Below are 20,958 nucleotides of genomic sequence, written 5' to 3'. Positions count from 1 at the left end.
GTCAAAATATAAAGGAACCTGGTACATATAACTGCTATCAAAATACGCCCAAAAAGAAGACAGTATCTGTCTGTGAACTACACAAAAGAATAAATGCTGTACACATAGCTCTACCACAGAGTTTTCTACAGCAGATAACTGGCAAGAAATATCAATGTTCCTAAAATCTGCAGTGTCTTGTAACTTTAGAGAGTGCATGCAGAAAAACGCTGAAAGTTACATTTATGTGAGTTTGAATTTACAAATGTTATCAGTGTTAGAAAACATCCTGAAAAGAATGACAATTCATAATTTTAAAAGGACAATATATAGAAGCAAAATATTAATGTTTCATAATTTAAAATACATTTTTAACAATTTATCATAATTTCAGAGGTAATAAGTATCAAATGACAATGTGTATCTATAGGAATTAATTATGCTATTTTTTCCACATTTATAATAATTAATCAAATGGTCACTTAAAGAGTAAACTCTTTAGAAAACTAGAGAAATCAAGAAAATTTATACAATTTATAAATTAATAAATATCAATATACATTTATACAAAATAATTTTTATATAGCATTAAATATTTTAAATATGGGCACGTAAACTTAACATATAAATATGAAATAGATCAGCAGGCAACATTAGTAAAATTTCACAATACATTTACTTTAGAGGAGAGATGTTTATTTATAATACGTAAGTGTAATGCATCTGTATGTAAACAATATTTTTCCAGTTCACAGAATGGAAATTTGCCAGTATATAGAGTGTAGAATTAGTTTTCAAAGACATTAAATATGCAGAAATTTATAATCTTGGGATGCTTGTAAATAACCATGCAAATTTAGTTCCATTCTCATCTGACTGAAAATTACTTTCCTAGTACTGCTATAAATTGACTTGTACTTTTTTTTTTTTTTGGTGTTGCAAAACTGGGAAGAATTCCATCTTTTAATTTTTATTATGTACACACTTAGCAGCCACCCCAGTGAGAAACACTGAGATACACCTGTGAAAGGGAAAGAGCAGATATGGTGTTCTTAGTCCATGGCATACAAAATTGAGCAGCACAGCTACTCTCTGACTGTGTAATTTAAACACCAAATTGGGACATTTGTCTGGTTATTCTGGTATATTATATTGCAGGACAGTATTGAACATCTAAAACTGGCTGAAAAAATTATCATTTTCTGGATGGGTTCTCTGTTTGGTACGGAAATATTTGAGAGATGCCAATATACTGGCTACCAATGAGAGAGATATGAACAACAAACTTCAGGAGCACTTAACATAATAAACTGAAAACATAAAATTGCAAAGAAGTAATAGAAAAATTGTACAGACCAATTTTCCAATACATAGAATTAGTATGTTATCAGTTTGATCATTTCAAACTTCATTTAAGCATTGTTTTAAGTTGTCCCACACTAGTTATAAGAGTGCAAAGGAATTAAAAATTTATTGACATCACAAGAATTCTGCTTCTACAGTAAGATATCTGAGGACAAACTGAAAGTTTACTGGTTCCCCTAAGGCTAATTTGTCATAGCATTTAACACTGCCCTGAAATCTATACTATCCTATTTGAGAGTTTTGCATATCCATTGCAAACAAGTAAGTATTTGGCAGAAAAACAATTACTTTAGTATCATCACAGAACACACAATTTAGACAAAGGTTATTTCAATATAGCAGTATGTAATACAACAAATTTTCACTGAAGACTGGAACACAATAATATATTACTGTGCTCAGAACCCTTATACCCTGTAATCCAAGGACCAAAAAGAAACCTGAAGTAAAATTTGTCACAATTAAAGACCCTCCAGTAGTCAGGTACTGACTGCTGACAGTTCAGCCAGCTTTACCAAAATCGTTGTCATTCCTATCCAGTAAGGAATACTAACACAAACACTAATTGAGTTCTGAAGATTAAAAGTATTATTAGGTTAATTTCACTATTTTGTCTTTTTAGTTTTAATATTTCACCACATTAAATCTTTCTTTAGATTTCTGCATTTATCAAGGAGAAGAAGGGGACCTCATCCATTTTCCTCTTGTTCCTTATTCCAAGCTACTATAGTGTGTTTTCATCTAATGCAGCCATTGCCACAAGACTATTGCATGCTCTGCCTGTACTTAAACGCTGCCCTTGCCCTCAGTATGGTGATTGTGTGAACTGCACATATGCAGGTAACACCAAGACAGCCATGATCCACAGCTGTGAAGAAAAGATTGATTTCATTATTTAACTGGCTAAACATACACTGCCAAGATTATTCCATATTAGAAGGGCAATAAGTGCCCAGGCCTGAGCGCTGTGTTACATACCAAAGGGCTTGGATCATGGACAAGTCCGTCACCAGGATGTGTTTTATCAACCCTCTTAACTCCCTTCCCCCCTTACAAAGAGGTCCAAGTCTATGGGAGAGGCTTTTAAGTCTTTAACAACATCCTGTTCTGTGAGGAAATTCCATTTCTTTTCAGTTGACAGCCAACAATCCAGAGCAAACACAAACATATGAATTTTCTCACACTGAGTACTTTCTAACATCTCCCAGGTGTAGTGTTGGTCTCTAAGTGAAAACAATTCTAAAAGTAACTTATTTTTCTGTTTCCTCACCAATGTTCTGGTTTTCAACCCTTTCCTCATCACAGTGATAAATAATATGCACAGCTTGAAAATAATACTGATTTACTTAACAGAAACTGCTCAATATTATACCAAAAATAAAAGAGAACAATACTTGGATTTATGCCTGATAATTTTTGCTTTCATAACAACCAACTTGATAATGAAAATTAAATAAAAACACTGAAATCAAATTAAGATCATAGCTCTTCCCTTTTTTTAATCAAGGGAACTAGTTTGGCTGTTTTTTCTTCCTATAATGCACTATTTTTCACAAGTTGGAGAAATTGGAATGAGTTATAGCACTATATACACACTATATATGGCAGAATATTTCAGCTTCAAATAGCAAGCATTTTCAGGCTATGAATAATGTTTAACCAGTGGAAAGTATGTAAGGTCATCATAGTCTTCAGGAATGAGATGGTTTGTATTAATTCTTTGCGCTCATTAACATCTGTTCTTAGACTGCCCGACTGCAGCTGGCTTGGCAGGCAGATCAGAACCACTAATGAGGAGTAATAAAGGATGGAATCTGGGCACACTAGAATTAACACAAACCATATCTAAATAAAAACCAAAAGCTTATGGCGTCATTTCATGATGGGAAAAAAAAAACAGCCCATCTTCTTTTGAGACAGACTTTTTCTTTTAACAGAAAATTAGGTGCACACATTCCTGGAGAGCAAATTTCTATTTTGTCCATTTTCTATACCCATCAGTTTACACATCAGAAAAATATGAGACTGCAATACACTGAGATTTCAGAAAAGGCTACCAAAAGCAGTCAACATTTGTAGTGTTATTGTCCTATGTAGAATTCTATCAAACTCTAGGTAAAACATGCAACATGCTCTCTTAAAACACTAGTCATGACTGATGACACAGTCATGACTGAGTTATGACATCAAGATTGTCACACTCCTAGAATGAGCTAACATGAAAAATATAAACAGAAATTTTAGAAAGGTTGCAGATTTTATCCTACTATTTTCCTGTGGGAATATTTTCTAGATGATTTAAAATTAATTGTAAGTCAGTGATAGATAACATTTGCTTAAGACTAGGTGTGTATGACAGGTGTGTATATACAGTTCTGGAATATGGTATAAATTAATAAGATGAAAAATGATAAAAGGAGCTTAGAAATGCAATACTAATAGAAGCAAGGCATAACCTTCAGAAAAAAGAAAGGAAAGAATAGATGGTGATATATAAAATGGTTTGGAAATGGTCTATTTATCTTTCCCACAGATTTCATGTAAATGCTATGTTTGCAAGAGTTAAAAATAAAAAAAACATCTGCTAAGTATATGGTTATTCTCTGTTTGCTGGCATTCTCTGAACAGTGATACAACCACTGAATCATTATCAACAGGAAGCACAGAGATGGAAGACCATGTTAAACAGAGTGTGGTCAACATAGAGAACTCACCTTCATGACCAATAACAGACCTTCCAGCTGTCTGGAAGCTAATGATTCCTGCCACATTGTCACTTGCCAGGATAACTACTGTGACAGTGTCAAAACTGGGCAGAATCCTACTCCCCCCTTCGGTATGGACCAGGCTGATTATAATGCTTTCATTATCCTCAGGCTCTGGATCATCTAAAATGGTCAGTGTGACCATCTTTTTTGTTTCACCTACAAGTAAAAGAACATAGACATACTCATGTGTTCACATGAAAATCACCTTTTAAAAAGAAAGATGTAATCATCCGCTCATGTAGTAAATACTTAAATAACATAAAAAAAGACATGAAGAATCTTTATTTATTTACCTGTTTGAAAGCTATTGAATGTCATTATGAAGACTTATTCAATTACTAATGAAAATTGATATTAGGCAATGCAATTAAAAATTATTAAACATACATTGTAGAAATTAACAATGTAGGCGTAATTTCTCAATGTCTGGAATTCTTATTTGCTTTATAAGTTCTCTGGCTTTCAAATTTTAATTAGAAAAGGGGAATATAATTCTTGCCAAAAAAACTACCAAGTAAATATATTTTCTGATGAACCAGATACAGACATATGTACATGAAATTTGACTATTTACTGGACCAGGAAATGCATTAAAATGGGCTGTCATGGTGTTAGTTACCTGTCTTCTGTAATATCAAAGAATAGCAATGTAAGCAGCAAAGACAATCAATTACCAGTCTCTATAATACATTATTATAGTTTGCAGCACAATTCTTTTGGTCATTGCACATACATAACATAATCTCATTATTATATCCGTTTACCAGACACAATTTTTTTTTTTTATACTGCCTTTCAATGTATTTTGAAAATACATTTAGTAAACATATGAACACTAATATAATTACATGTCAGCTTCCTAATCACTCCTCGCAACACTTCATTTGAGTTCAGATGATTTAACAAGCCAAATGAATACTAGAATCTTTACTACACTCCCACAGACTGTCTTCAAAGCAACTGTTCAATCATCTCAGACTTTGCAAATAAATAATACATCCATCATGTTGCATAGTGGTTAAGTAATGCCTGCCATAGTCTTGTGTTTGCAATTTTTTAAATATCCTGTTCTGTTGCAAAATCAGTACAATCTCAGAATCTAAAAAGTTACATCATTAAAAATTAGTACTGTACTGACTGAAGATTAACAAAAGACCACTTAGGCCTGATTCTCATTTTCATTATTTTCAATATAACAACTATTTCAGCAATATTATTCTTAATTTATTTAGTAAAAATGTTATCTTTATAAGGCACACTGCAATATTTCTTTAAAAATACTTCAGTATTTATACTCTTTTAAGTCTCTGTATGTGTGTATTTGTTTTATGTTTTTCTTTAGTTTTAGACAAGAGAAGCTAGTACAAAACCTTGCCTCACCTTCAGCAAACACCAGAATCTCACCAACACCCACAAAATCCAAGTTTGGGGTAGCAGTTCCACCGACAACACGCCATTCCACTGCCACCTGTCCCAGGCTGCCTTCTGTCCTATGAATCATTAGCTGCACACTGGCCTGAGGGTGCTCTTCTACTTCAATATACAGACCTTCCTCTGTTGCATTGGGACTTACACTGTAGATCTTAAATACTCCAAAGGCATCCCCATTCATCATTATGATAACTGTGGAAGTATTTGGCTGTCCAATAGTTGGCTGATTTTTTAAGCTGGCTGAGATGTTCATCAGTTCAACTTTTAACAGGAGTATAGTGAATTTTTCATCCAACTCTGGTAGGCTGTCAGGGAGTATGGTAACTGTGAGATTTGCAAATTCTTCCTCCTCCTGCATGATGGCCCACTCCCTTGTGATAGATTCATAATCACTACCAGCGATGGCTTGTGTGCTAAACAGAGTGGATGCACTGCTGCTGTTTTTCTTGTAGGTCCATAATCCTGACCTGTTAGTTAATGGCCTGATCTCTGCTGTCAGCCAAAGGCAGAGAGGAATCTCAGAGGCACTGGAAAATGTGAAGGCTGAACATGCTTGTTCTTTTAGGCACTGAGTTGCACAAGCATAGAGTGGGTCACTTGCTCCCGACACATTCACTCTGGTCATGGATGGATGGTCAGGAATTCCTTGCACCGGAGACTCATAATATGCCAGGATATCCTCACCTTGCTCAATGGCAAGAGCTATGATGTCAGTCTCAGAAGTGCTGTAAAATATTTTCAGCTGACCAAACCTTCCCCCACTAAAAGACATTAAAATAAAAATGTTATGTTAGCTGGTGAAGCATGTCCAATATCTCTATGTTACTGGGTAAAGAATAAAAATTAACAAAATTAACTAACCCTTTCTGAATTGCTGAAAAGTTACAAATATCTAATTAAAGTGACTTCCCTTGAAGCTAGTACCAGAATTGCTGAAAAGTTACAAATAGCTAATTAAAGTGACTTCCTTTGAAGCTAGTACCAGAATAACTAAGTAATTGTTGGGTGTTTTTTGAGAGCAAGTTTGATTGTTTATAGCTTGGGTTGCGTCTGTAAGATGTGCATGTTTGCAAACATTTGTTTCTAGGAATTAACTTTGTCTTCCTAGAACTGTCAAGGAAAAAAAACCCTGTGCTGTCCATATTGTCATCGTTCCTCCTAGGAACAATGACATATGCAAATACTTATACAAGGGCATGACATTTAAAATTATGGCCAAAAAACCCAAAAAAACCCCAAACCAAACCAACAACAAAAAAAAGAGATTCAAAATCAGCCAATCTTATACAGACCTTCTCCTGACTGTGATATTTGCAAGCAAATTTCTTTCTAGGGGCTCCTGAATTCGATATGAGGATTGATGAAAGAAAACTGTGCCAAAAGGATTATCATTGGCAGGTATTACAATATTTGCCACGCCATCTAACCCGATACCACCACCGTTGGAGGCCTGAGTTAATTCCACGCGGACAATCTCAAAAAGAAAAAAAAGAAAAACAAATAATGAAGCTAAACAACTTTTACCATTTCTAAAACTAATCACAAGCAAGCTTCTTGCCATAATATTTCTTATTTTGATCTGCACACATTTCTCAAACAAGTTAAAACTCTAATACTATTCAAGAGCGACATAATTGCTCAACTTACTTCTTCTACTTCTGGAACATCATCAGCCAGGATTTCCAACTGCAACATCTGAATGGCTTCCCCAGGGGCAAAAGTAATATTCCCTGTGGTGACCTGCAAGTCATCACCAGCAGGATGTCCATTAATGGTAGCAGCCCACTGAACAGTAACATTACCCAGTGTCCCAGCATTGCGGATTATTGGCAGATTTACGGTTACTGATCCAAATTCAGGCTCCTCCACAGTGAATTCAGTGTTCTGAAAAACTGAAATATGCCACAGGGAGATGAAGTGCTTTAACAACAAAACTGAAAGTAAATATATCAGTTCCTGAAGTACAGAGTTTTGTTTTACTTGATTGCATTTACTTGCACAAATAAATCCCTTTTAATCAAATTTAAACCTAAAAGAAAATTTTCAATACTCACATTTTCATCTGCAGAGAAAATTAGCATGAAAATTAAGCCCTCATCCATAAAGTCTGTTACAACAAACCCATTGTTTGAGGCTCATCACGCCCTGTTTCTAAGGTCTTAGAATATAATTTCATAATTATTCCCAGCAGAGAAACTCTTTACCAGATTTCATGTCACTAACTGAAGAAATAAATTGCAACAACATAACATGGCTTATGTTAAGTAGAAGTCAAAGAACTACAGAATGGGTCAGGTTGGAAGGGACCTGGTGAATAACTGGGTTCAAGCTCCCTGCTCAAGCAGAGTCATCCCAGAGAACACAGCACAGGAGTGTCTCTAGACAGTTCTTGGATGGCTCTGTTGAAGGAGACTCCATAACCTCTGTGGGCAATCTGTTCCAGTGTGTGGTCACCTGCACAGTAAAGCTCTTCCTCATGTTCAGGTGGAACTCTGTGCATTAATTTTCGCCTGTTCCCTCTTGCTCTACAGCTTGGTGCCAAGAAGCTCAATCCGTTTGACTCCCTCCCTTCAGCCATTCATTCACATTGATAAGTCCCCTCTCAGTCGTCTCTTCTCCAGAGGCCCAACTCAGGCCTTTCTCATCAGAGACATGCTCTAGTCCCTGAATCATCTTTTTAGCCCTCTGCTAGACCTGCTTGCTCCAGAAGCTCCAAGTCTCTCTTGGACTAAGGAGCCCAGAACTGGACACAGCACTCCAGACATGCCTCACCAGGGCTAAGTAGAGGGGCAGGATCACCCCCCTCCACCTTCAGGCAATGCTCTTCCTATTGCACCCAAAGTCTCTCTTATATTATACTTTTAATTTTTAAGAATTAAGGTAACTATTAATCTACAATTATTTATTTTTCCTATGTGTTCTTTCTTTCCTCTACTGCCTTCTAATGGAACAATAAGAACTAAATTGAGTACTGAAGGGGGAAAAGAATAAGCCAAAGTAAAAAGGAGAAAAACAAAACAAAAAAACCCAAACCAAACTAAAGTAAAAAACCCCAACCCAACAAAAAAAGAGGTAGATTTCTAAAATAATAACTAAATTTTTGAAATCACCAAAATTCTTCTCAAAACTTGTATAATCAAACTTATTTTGTAAAGTAGGCACAGTTCATTTTATTAATAACAGACAGAAGAAAAATTAAAGTAGTTGACAAAAAGTAAGAGAATGTAATTTATTTTCTCTTTATAGTTTTCAATTTCCCCAGCTTTTTTAATCTGCTTTAGCTGATTATCTAGTAAAATAAAGATACCAAAGTGTTTAAGCAATAGATATTAGAATGCAGATTTTGGCTTAAACTTAGAACGGGAATGTGGCACTTTCAATTCATAAGGAACTAAGAAAGTAAACTAAAATCCATCTACCTCCATTAAAAGATTCCAAAATCCTACTATATCAGTTGAAAAAATTGTATTTTTTGTTATATTAAAGCCCCATTACTCCTTTATTACATGCTTTAATTCAGTTTACCTAATCTTTTCCTTTACTCTCTACAGTCACACTTCCACTTCCGAATGTTTTTATTCAGTTGCCAAGTACCACCTCCCCCACAAACCCTCAAAAAAACCATTAACAGAAGAAAGAAAATATGTACTCATTTACCAAAGGATCCAAATGGGTCATCAGAAGCCTCAATAGTTATGATTGCCCTCGTCAAAGATCCGAGCAAGGCTCCTCCTGTTGTTTGATTCAGCAGCTGAACATAAAATGACTCCTCAAGTTCAGGATTGATATCATTAATTATATAAATTGGCACAGCTTTACTTGTTTCCCCTTCTAGTAAGACAACATCTGATGAAGCTACACTGTAGTCCTCACCTAAATTGTAAATGAAAACACCCAAAACAATAAAAGCCAGATAATAGCAATGCTTCATGATTCAGTGTGGTGAACATTATCAGTAATATCCTCTCTTTGCTTATACATGCATTCTTCTGTGGCTTTTTTCCTTTATCTCTATACCCAGACAACAAGTTTTTGTTTGTTTTTTTGGTTTGCTTTTGATTTTGTTTGGTTAGTTTTTCAGGGTTTGGTTTTTGGTTTGTCTTTTTTTCTTTTTCATTTCTTTCTTTGACTTTCCATTGCCTTTTAGATATCTGGATGGATCAAAATAAAACTTGGTTTGACCAATAACAGAGTGTGCACTGTTAGACCAAGAGGTAGTTACAAAAGGTCCATTATGGTCTGCTTTTACAAGGTCACACTACCAAGATGTTTCTGTCTTTGATTTATAATTGCTGTCTGGCTTTCCAAGAGATAAAAGTGAACAGAACCACCTTTGTCAAAGCAGATTTCAGTAATGGGCACAGCTTCTGTCAACCTCACTTTAGACAAACTTGTCTTGACTGTCTAGAGGAACATCTGTGATACACCAGATTACAGCTCTGCTTCAGAAACTCACTGAAATCATACTCTGATCTAATTCTAGCTACACATTTAATTTATAACTGTCTGTTACATAAAAATTAAATGAAAATACCAGTTCTCAGAGCATATCCCACCCATCTATTCAATTTGAACATAGCTGAAATACAGTGTGCTCAATTTGTAACTGTCCATGTGATTTTGATCCTGCAGACTTCGTAAGTTTCCTCCTTTCTTTATGTACCTTCTCTACAGCAGGGACCGACTGGAGAAGTTTACATTCCATTTACAGAAAAACAAGTCTCCTTGGGTTTTGATTGATTTTTCCCAATTTGTTTTACAGCTGAGACCCCAACTCTCATTTCCTCTCCAATAAGCTCAACTAAGATGCGTGGTGGGTTTAAATATGTACACGGGACTAAACAGTAGTTATATATACCACAATAGTACTTCTGGAGGGGCTGTTAAGTGGTGGTGGACTACTAAGCAAACAAACACTCCAATTCCTTCCCTCATTTCACTTTTAGATTCTCCAGTGACAATGCATAAGCTCTCCCTCAGGTCTTGGATTCATGTTTGTAAATACAGTCAATGCCTCACTGCTTTATATTTCATACTTGTTATATATAATAGAGCATTCAATACACACTTGTATGTTCCAGCTTTAACACAGATTGCATACTTAGCTATTTTGCTTTCTTACCAGCAGTTGCAGTTATTGGCATAGCTTTAAATTTCACAGAAACATCTGAAAATATTCCCCCAGTCCTGGTTACGTTAATGATTGGTCCAACATAATTTTCAGCAACTCGCACGGTTGAAGCTGAAAGCTGAAGTGTTCCAAAAGCATCATCATTGGCATTGATAATCACGTGAGCTATTGTCTCACCCCCTAATCCAAGTCGAGGAGAATTCATAACTGAAATATAAAGAAAACATAGTGAAGGGGTGCCTGAAATACTTGCTATTCATGGTCATAGAGTTCATAGGCATACATATCAGTTTGGTTGGTTTTAGTTTTCATGAAAATTATCTTTTCTACAACTGGACAAAGCATAGCTAGAAACCATGTCAAAATACACGTGTTTGAATTACATTCTGGCAAAAAATCCCAATTTTTAGTAACATTATTCTACCATGCTGTGGAGCATTGAAGCCATAATTTTTTTTAAAAGATGAGGTACTGTGAATTTATTTATTAATTTATTTATTTATCCATAAGGTCAATTGTAAGATCATTACAGTCTAGAATAATTTCAGTTTTACTCTTGATATGATGAAATACAAGTAAGATTTCAACTCCAAGAATTGAATTGAACTCCAACTGCAATTACATTTGAAGTTTCCCTTAATCTGGGGGCAAGGGCAGCAATTAAACGTGCCAAGAATCTTTGAAGCACAAATCAGGCTGTAATGACCTGAATTTATCTGAATGAGAAATGAAGTAAAAACTGCCAACACTAAGAAAACAGCACATCACTAATTCTTCATCACTTTTTTTATAAGACTGTTCTGTATTTTAATACGAAAATCTAGCTTAGCTATTTCCTACTACTGAACTTTCAGAAACAATGCTAAATGAGCAGGTATTAGTCCACAAGCAAATACTGTAACATATTTGGCCTGAAAGACCTTGGTAAGATGCAAATATAAAAGGGATAAAGAAATGCTCATGCGTTTCCAATAAAATCCTGTGTAAAAGGAAATAAATGCCAACAGGACACAAGCCAGGTAACTCAGAAATAACTATACAGAGTTTGGCAGAGGTAAAGAGTTCTTCATTTATCTTGCTGCATTTTCTCCTTTGACATATAAATATTAACCTTTATATTGTAGGTTTTATGTAAGACACTTACTTGGCCGATCCTGAACTTTCTTGATCAAAACAATACTGCTTAGCTCCACAAAAACAGATTCTGACCTCTCAGGATCATCATCATCCAAAATAGGCAAGGATATTGTGGCCTCACTTTCATTGGTTGCAAAGATCACATAACCTGTAATGGGTATGTAGTCTTTTCCCTCTGTTGCTCTGACAACATCAGGTGGAAGAAAGGGTGACTTTTCCTCATCACCAATAGTTCTGTATTTCACCATTACTGTACCGAGGAGACCACCGCTTCTTAAAACTGTCAGAGAAATATTTTTTGTTTCTTCCTCAACTTTTATTGGTCTGTTTTGCTCAGAAAAGATGAAGACTCCATATGGATCATCATTGGCTAATATAGTTAATGTTGCATTAGTATGATTTCCAAGACGACCACGGGAGACATTGACGATTAAAACTGAAAACATCTTATCCAATTCGGGAACATCATCAGGAGCAACCTGTACTGTAATATTTGCTCTCACTTGGCCAACATCGAATGTTACATTCCCATCTGTAGAGATCAAGTCCTTGGTAAGATCGCAGGCTATGATCCAATGCAATGACACCTGAGATAAGGCCCCGTGAGTTCTGACAACCTAAGCAAAACATATAAAGATGTGCATATTTTTGTTCTATGAGAAAGAAAAACATAGAAGTGTGAAATGCAATTAAGCAAAGACATTAACTTAATAAGGTAAAGATAAGTGTGTGTTTTAAAAACATGTAATTTTTATAATCTTGCTGAACTTGTCAACACTTATCTTAAGTAGTAGTCCCTTGATTCTAAACAAGGAGAAGATTTTAAGTTTTTGGATACTATTAACATTTTAGATTCAAGCTGAATAATTCACATTAGCAAACACTGCGTGACTGGAAAAAGAGATGCTCATGACAAAGTTGTTATAAACCCCACAAGCTAATGACAAAAGCATCACAGAACACCAGTATAAACAGACAGAAGAGAACCATGGAGCAAAATATGAGACTCAAAGCTTTCTAACCTGCAGCACAACATTGCTCTCTCCATCTTTGGGCTCAGTTCCATTCACTGAGAGGGACTCATCACTGAACTCAAACACACCATGAGCGTCATCGGAAGCCTCAATAGTCACAAGGATGTGGGATGCAATTCCCAAGCTAGCTGTTAAGTGCAAGAGCCAAAAATATTTTTAACAAGTATGTTTTCTTACATGAAGGATAACAACTAAAAAGATATGCTACAAAAATACAAAAGAGAGTGTGACTGGAGTATCCATGCTGCATTTTGTTTTTTTCTTTGTCTAAATGCGTGGTAACTCTCTGTATGGAAAAGCAACTGACTTTCAGTAATGCAGTCCTGTCAGTCCTTTTATGAAATTATGCAATAAAAAAATTACAATTTTGAGGGAGGAACCAAAATAAAATTACAGGTTTAATGAATGAAAATGGAGCAGCATTTAGGACAGTGAGTAATTATATGGTAAACCACAGTACAAGCAGAAAGACGAGATGAATGCAGGTCTCATGCTAACATAAGCTGGAATGACAACAAAGGAAAAAAAACAAGTCAAGTAAATCCTACTGCTAAAGATGCTGTCTTGGGTGAGATAACTGCCTGCTCAGAGAGAAAAATAGCCTGGCACTTAATAAAACCATTTCTGGAAACAAGCAAAAGGGAAACACAATACCAAATAAAACACCACCACTAAAAAAAAAAAAAAAAAAATTACTTTATTGGCATAATAGGTGCTCACATAATGTTTTTACATTTGAAGTCCTATATACATAGGATTTTCCCAAATATTCTGTTATTTCTTCATCTGGGATTTTTTCAATATTGAATTATCATTGTTTTCTACATGTCATGACATAAAAAGGAACTTGAAGAAATGAAAGAAAAAAAACTGAAAAACAATCAAACAATTTCTTTTAAAAAATCTAACACAACTTAGCTTTCTTTAAGAGTTTTTTTTTGCCATGCAGGGATCAAAGTTGTACACAGAACATATCAAAACATACCATCAGGAAGTTTTAAAATCACCTTCAATTTAGAAAGTGCCTTTGCATTTCTTTCCCAGGAAAATTTGACAATGTTCAGACAAAGATACTTCTGCAAACTTTAATTCTGCAATTACTATATTGTGTTTTACAGCAATGTAGTTTTGATGATATAAGACCCTGTTGTTCCCTGCATTACTCTAAATACTGACTGCTATTGAAATTACACTTTAATTAAAATGGAAAATAATGTTTTTGACAAAACCTTATGTTAAATCTAGATTAACAAGCTCTAACTGCACATAAAGAAACACTATAAGTTGTTTCAAGCATTGTAATTTATGACAGATATTACAATTATAAATAAAAGATAGGATTAATCAAAAATGCTTACCATGTTGAGGGACAGTTGAAAGGAAGAAATCCGTATTTCCATCACCACTACCACTTCCATCATTTCTAAAGAACTCAGCAACTTAAGAATGACAGACATAAAGATATATACACATATATACATTTATAAAAAAAGGGAAAGCAGAAAGTAATTTAAACATTTCTGGACAACACAAAAAGAGAGGGAAGTATTCTAGGAAAGCGTCAATTTTGGAAATGAAATTATACAGAATTTCTGATAAAAGCCAGAAGAAAATTTGTATATACCGCATCATGTTTAATTTATTGCATTAGAAAAAGCAAGAGGAAGTCAGAAGGAAAGAAAACACATACAACTTTCTTTTATCTTTTTCCTTTCCTACTATGTTCCATCTTTCTCACTCTTAATTGAGGTCTGTAATGGAGGAATTAGAAATGGGGTGGGCAGAAAGGGAAGGAGTTGCTGGATCCTGTCAAACTCTCTTATTCTAATATTTTCTCACAAATCAAAAACTTGTGTCAGAAAGTCGAAAAAATCAGCAGCTTAAGTTATGGAGCCTTTACGCTAAGTCTTGTGCTTGCAATGGTGTTGGAAAGCCCAAAAGGATTATGTTCAGAGGGTATCTCCCTCTAGTAAATTACTAACGTTAGCTGTAAGTTTTCTGACCAAAAAAACTGAAAGAGGAAAGTTCATTTAACTGAAAAAACTACTTGACCAAAAATTCCACATGTATGGAAGGTCTGAAGTTTTTATTAAAAGAATACTTTCAAAGCACCACAGTGCTACATTGCACCACAGACATTCAAGTTAGTACAATCTAACTTTCCAGAAGGCATCACACTTGCAATTCCGAATTGCTTAGAAAAATAATACCAGTTAAAAAGGCACTTTATGGGTCTCAATATTTTGAATTACTTAATTTCCTCCAACCAGCTTTATAATCTCCCTTAAAAATATCTTTCAATGGAAAAAAATTCTCGAAGGCAAAAGTGATTTTATGTGGCAGGAGCACTGATGTTTGCCAACTGTTCTAAGACTAACAACACCTCACAGCAGGATTTACACTAGCTTCTAGCTAGCTCTCCAATGCAGCTAAACTCCCCAGGCCTCTCAAAACCCCCAATATTCTAATGCTATAATCCATTTGAATCAGTTAGGAGACAGTTTATTGCAATTTCTCCAATTTCACTCAAGTGGTAGATAAAAAAGACACCTTTGGCTGTTAAACCTTAAATATTGACTACTTAAAAAAAATATTTTTTACATTACCTTAATATCCTCTACCAACTATGAAATTATGTAATTTAAAAAGCAGCAGTTGTCTTTGAATGACCTAATGCATGGTAGTAATATATTTCCTTTGAGATGTGGTGGTTTACAGCAACAACTAACAAAACATCTGAAGGACAGTTCTTTCCTAAAAAGCATTGCTGCTGTCTGGAGGCTGTGGGGGTGCTTGTCCTTAGAAATAGTTCACAAGGTTAGATTTTAAGAGATAAGTAAAGATCACAAAAATACAACCAGTGGATTGATGTATGTGCCTTACCTCCTCCCTCTGGTTTCAAGAGCTCTACTTTAAAAGTTTTTTCTAGTTCAGGAATAGAATTGTCAGTGATGTTAACAGTAATGTACTTGTATCTTTCTCCGGGCTGAAATTCCATTGTGCCTGAAACAGCCTGAAATATGAAAGGTTCATTTTTGTTCAAGTTTAATGTTTTCATCCAAATGAAAAAAGAAATACAACCTCAACTCTTTTTGTGTTTGTCAAAACATCTACTTTTCTCCAGTTTAGCTTTAAAAATATCTGAGTCTTTGTTATAAGAAATAGCAATCTAAATCCACTGAATTATGAGAGTCTTCATCTACCTTTTTCTGCACAAACAGCAGTTAGACAAGCAAACACAGATATGTATAAGCTATGCTGTTGTACATGTAAAAATCCTAGTGCATACAAATATAATCTTCACCTGTACATGCACCTGTATGCTCATATAAAGTTTGATATACTTAGAAATAATAGGAAATATCCATTCTTGAGGCACTGACAATTCTCTTAAGGATATCAAAATCAAAATCAGAGGCTTTTCCTAGGAAACACAACATGCTGTACAGAAAGGAGGCAAAAAGCACATAGTGATTTATATTTTACAGTGTAGTGCATACATCTATCACAAAACCATATAAAACAAACTGTTTCTGTGAAAAGAACTACAGCAGAGCTCAACTACTCAAACTGATGGCTATCTCCAGGACAAATAGCTCTAATTAAATTCTGAAATAATTGCACATCTTGTCAATGACCATACCTGGTAATCTTTAGGACTGACAGCTGTGAGTGGCACTGTCCTATATTCCATAATAACTGTTCCAAGAAGCCCTTGTGCACGAACTACCAATAATCTGATCCATCCAGCTTCTTCTTTAACAGTGATATGGGGCACAGCAGAGGCTGGCAGAATCATTTCATCACTGGGCTGAGGAGGTGGCCCCACAGAGAACTGCAATAGACCTGAAAGACAAAATGTACTATTTACATGGATTCTCATACCAGATTTAAATTACAATAATATAAATTATTTTTAAATTTAAATTTAAATTATAATAATAAATTGAAACAAAAATATTAAATATATATATAGTTAATGTTTATGGGTTTTTTTTAATTATTAATATGCCTTTAGGACTCAATCATGCTATTTTCAGGTATGTGCTATGTACCATTCCCTCTCTCACTGATATCCATGTCAGTCTTAAAAAACCCATACGAATTAATTCAACTCTTCCCAAAAGAATGCAAATAAGTCATAATACTGGCTACTTATTGGTATAATAACAAACATGCTTAAATGTCTCTCTCCATTAGGAATTCTCATTTCACAAAAACTGGCATAAAATCAACTACATGCAATTTTAGTTGCTTGAGAAAGGGGATGATCACATGTTTGGTCAGGGCAGTTTTGATGCCTTTTTTGTAGTATTCTCAAGAAGAAGTAATTTGGCTTTTATTCTTGTATAAAAATTACGAATTAATCTCAAACTGGATAAAGTGTAATATTTGGCATTGCTTCCTCATCTATCTAGGCTAGGCAAATTTTTACCTCTTGAGCTAGAAGTATACATAAATCTGCAATAAGACTGTATCATCTTCAACATTGTTACCATATGGATGGTCACTGGCTTTAATGCTGATATCAGTAGTTTCCTTTTCTGGATCTATACTTGCTCCACTGGTAGGAGTTGAGCCTAGTTTTCCATCTCCAGACATTGCAGAGACTAATGTCACACGGAAATATTCATGTAGCTCCGGAATGTCATCATCAATAACATGCAAATTTAAGACCTAGAGAAGGACCAAATCATGGAGAAATCAAACTGTGCAACATACATCACTTAAGAGTTTTATGTCCCTTTAAACAATCAAGTTTTCAGTCAATAAGCTGTTTCTGCTGTGAGTTCAGAAAGAAATGTAGAGAATATTTTTGCCCTCCGTGTAATTTAACCTAACTTCTATCATAATAGTTTAGAATACCCATTCCAAAAGCATCTTTACCAAGCTGCCAGAGACATTACAATGATTAATCCAAATAAGAGAGCAAGTGAAGTGAGTTTTTTATGCTACCTGACACTTGAGATTAGAGATCTTACTATCATGTAACATATCCTGCTCTGCACAGGCTAGTACATTAACCTCAGACAATTCCAACTTTCTATATATTGTGATAAGATTTGACAAATATATAGGAGAAAACGTTTAGGTGATCATATTTAAAGCCATGGGAATGAGTAGTTTACAAACGTCAGTGGAAATTCTCTTCAGATTTTTCACCTGATGAGCAGCTCCTCTCAATCTGTGTCTTAGGGCCACGACCATCAGCTGCTCTGTGTGTAGACAATATATGGGACCACACTAATTGGGCATACACCAGCCCTCTTCTGCCACTATATAAAATAATGCAGGTCTCATCCATGCTGCCAGACTGGAAAAGCTTGGCAAATTTTACTTTAAATGACTGTACATAATGCAGTAATACAGTTTCAATAGAGAATTAAAGCTGAATAAACTGTGCCAGGAGCATACTATTTTCCAAAATCACGAGATTTTGACAAGCTCTAATCAGTTACATTGTTTAACTGGGACCAGATCCAGTTCTAGCAGAGTCACTGGGATCTTTTCAAACTATTTCAGTAGGTTTCAATCAGTCCCTAGTGGCTTCAAGACAGTATTTTCTACTATCAATCCACCCTTTCTATTTTAACAAACACTAATAGAAAACGCATGTGAACTTTCTACAGCATGGTGGTCCCACACCTCTTCTTCAAACAGATGTGAAATTTCTATGCTGTGGATCGGGGTCAAATTCACAGAAGAAGGTTAAATAAAAGACACAGAATGTGTCAAATAACAATTGCAAGACACTTGATTACAGCAGTGAAGTTGACTGCTGTCTATTAGTTGACGTGGAGATAAAACTGCACTCCAAAATTCCAATCAAAAGCTGATCATATTCCAATTTCAAAAGTAACTGGACCCACTATTTGAGCCCAGGACTACCTATACTTGAAATAGACATATAGATATACATGGATTTACACATACATATTTGTAAACATATCTTATGTATTATGTGCATTTAAGCATTCATGCACAGTAATGCCTGAAGTGAGATGCACACAGATATAGAGGCTTCTATCCTATCACTTGTTAGATGCCAAAGCTGAAAAATCCCCTGCAAAATATAATAAAAGCCATGTGAAGGAAAGACTTTTTAGTATGAAAACCAGTCAAGCATCCTCAGAAGGTGTTTTCCAGCAGGTTTGCAAAGGACAGGATGAATAGTTAATAGGAAGGTAGGGTTTACCTCTGATCTCTGCCAAGGAAGGAATCTGATAGTGCCACTGCTGTTAGAAAAATCGCTAACAGAGTAATTAATGCCAGTGGAATCAATCTGTGAGATAATGTAATTTATATACACATAGTCTAGGGCTCCTCTTGTACGCTCCACGACACAGGATATAGTGGAACCCTCATCAGCAATCTGGAACAAAGAAAGAAATTTACAAATTTGTTATGATCAAAGTAAATCTAAGGAATAAATGTAGAAGATTGAATTCTCTAATGCTAGTCAAATGTTCAGAACTTTTTTATTGCTGTCATGCTCTTTTGGAGTGATAGAAAGCTGAAACTGAATGTGATGGTGGTCAGAACAATCTTAATGGAAATTGTAATAGCTTTTAGCATCTCCCTGAGGTAAGCCAGTAACTGTACCCCATTCTTTCTTTTTGACACAAAGACAGATCCAATATGTTTGAAATGTATATGTCAAAAGCATATTGTTTCTTGACAATAGAGTCAAAGCAATTGACTCTATTTTTTTATATTTATGTCAATTATTTTAATATTTTTTAGTATTTTTATTAAAGAAATATTTGGATTCCTCTTTTTCCTGACTAAAAACACTATGAGAAACAAAATAGGTACATTTAAATTAAACTATACTGTCATCATTCAGGAAAAACTGAAAAACTTTTTGTGCTACAGTACTCTTTACAATTCTGTCTTCACAAAAAAACATGCCTTCAGCATGAATAATTTCATATATTTGGAACAAATCAGGTATTGATACTGGCTAAGTATATTAAATAATTGTGATCATCAAACTAAAATAGAAAATAATTTTATTTGAAAATTATCAGGAAGCCTAAAGCTACCTTAAGCATTAGATAAATTTCAAGCTGCTGCATAACACAGTGCATATACTGAATGTGCCTTCAGCTGCCTAACGAACAGATATGGACATAAGGAAATTAAACTACTGATAAAACAATGCTGTGTATCTGCATAATTTCTGGACATAAGATAAAGGCGAATCAATTAACACACCACATAAATTTTTAATTTTGCTTCATGGTTGGTTGATGATCTGTGGCATCAGAGAATTATCAGTGGAATTTGAAACTGAAGGAATCTATTATGATAGCAGATGGTAGGCACCTGGAAAGCAAACTGAACCAAACTGAAAACTAGCATCACTCAGGCAAGATGGTTGCCTTCAAATACATTGTAAGGACTTCAGCTAGAAAGGATTTACTTTAGAGGTCATAAGAGTTCCAAAACTGGAAAGCATTATGAAATTTGTGTTCCAAAATAATCTAATAATAATAGAAACAGGTGTCATGTCTTTCTCCCTCATAATGTTTGAAAAAATAAAAATTAATTATATTTATTTCATTCCTCTCAAAAGAAGACTCAAGTTTATGTACTGCATATTTGGTAGCCACCACCATAGAAAATTTATGTTTAAAACCAGCAAGTCACAGCCAGTAGCAAGTGAATTAATATCAAATATAATCAATTTATATCTACAGCCTATGTCAGCAAATGATTATGGAAAAATACATCACACCTTGTCAGTGAATGACTTATTGTAGAATTCTTTCAAGTACATCATGCAACACATAAAAAAGAAAATAAAAATATTTTTAATAATCTATTCTCAAAAAAGAAAATTAAATCTTGTATTTTAATTGGTAGCCTAGTCTATCACAGTTTAATGCCTGCTGATTCCCCACCTCTCCCTCCCAGTGGGGGGTAGGGAGCTAAATAAGAAACCTCACAGATTAAACTACTACTATTACTACAGCAACAACAACAACAGCAAAAGGTGATGATGATGACAACAATGATGATAATTATGATGATCTAATTATGAGGGAGAGACTATAACAGAACCCAGAACTGTTTCACAGCACAATTGCTCAACACTTTCTGACCAATA

At 34.8% G+C, this 20,958-nt stretch overlaps 1 protein-coding gene across 3 annotated transcripts in view; it reads right to left on the bottom strand.

Annotated features, from left to right (window-relative positions):
• ADGRV1 (adhesion G protein-coupled receptor V1) overlaps nucleotides 1–20,958 on the bottom strand; it is a 275,778-nt gene that overhangs the window by 193,901 nt on the left and 60,919 nt on the right. For all 3 annotated transcript variants that reach the window (XM_085042779.1, XM_085042782.1, XM_085042781.1), the window contains 13 exons: nucleotides 19,042–19,218; nucleotides 17,342–17,522; nucleotides 16,489–16,691; nucleotides 15,729–15,858; nucleotides 14,204–14,284; nucleotides 12,834–12,973; nucleotides 11,819–12,428; nucleotides 10,666–10,881; nucleotides 9,201–9,416; nucleotides 7,191–7,435; nucleotides 6,836–7,017; nucleotides 5,493–6,304; nucleotides 4,059–4,268 (listed from right to left, as the gene is read on the bottom strand). In XM_085042779.1, the coding sequence (XP_084898905.1) occupies nucleotides 4,059–4,268; nucleotides 5,493–6,304; nucleotides 6,836–7,017; nucleotides 7,191–7,435; nucleotides 9,201–9,416; nucleotides 10,666–10,881; nucleotides 11,819–12,428; nucleotides 12,834–12,973; nucleotides 14,204–14,284; nucleotides 15,729–15,858; nucleotides 16,489–16,691; nucleotides 17,342–17,522; nucleotides 19,042–19,218 (3,403 nt within the window). The remainder of the gene's footprint in view (nucleotides 1–4,058; nucleotides 4,269–5,492; nucleotides 6,305–6,835; nucleotides 7,018–7,190; nucleotides 7,436–9,200; nucleotides 9,417–10,665; nucleotides 10,882–11,818; nucleotides 12,429–12,833; nucleotides 12,974–14,203; nucleotides 14,285–15,728; nucleotides 15,859–16,488; nucleotides 16,692–17,341; nucleotides 17,523–19,041; nucleotides 19,219–20,958) is intronic.

The sequence above is a fragment of the Lichenostomus cassidix genome, chromosome Z (assembly GCF_008360975.1).
Source record: "Lichenostomus cassidix isolate B80296 chromosome Z, HeHo_3.0, whole genome shotgun sequence".
Lineage (NCBI taxonomy): Eukaryota > Metazoa > Chordata > Aves > Passeriformes > Meliphagidae > Lichenostomus > Lichenostomus cassidix.
The sequence above is the reverse complement of the archived record's forward strand: the minus strand, read 5'-3'. Positions and strand labels throughout refer to the sequence as shown.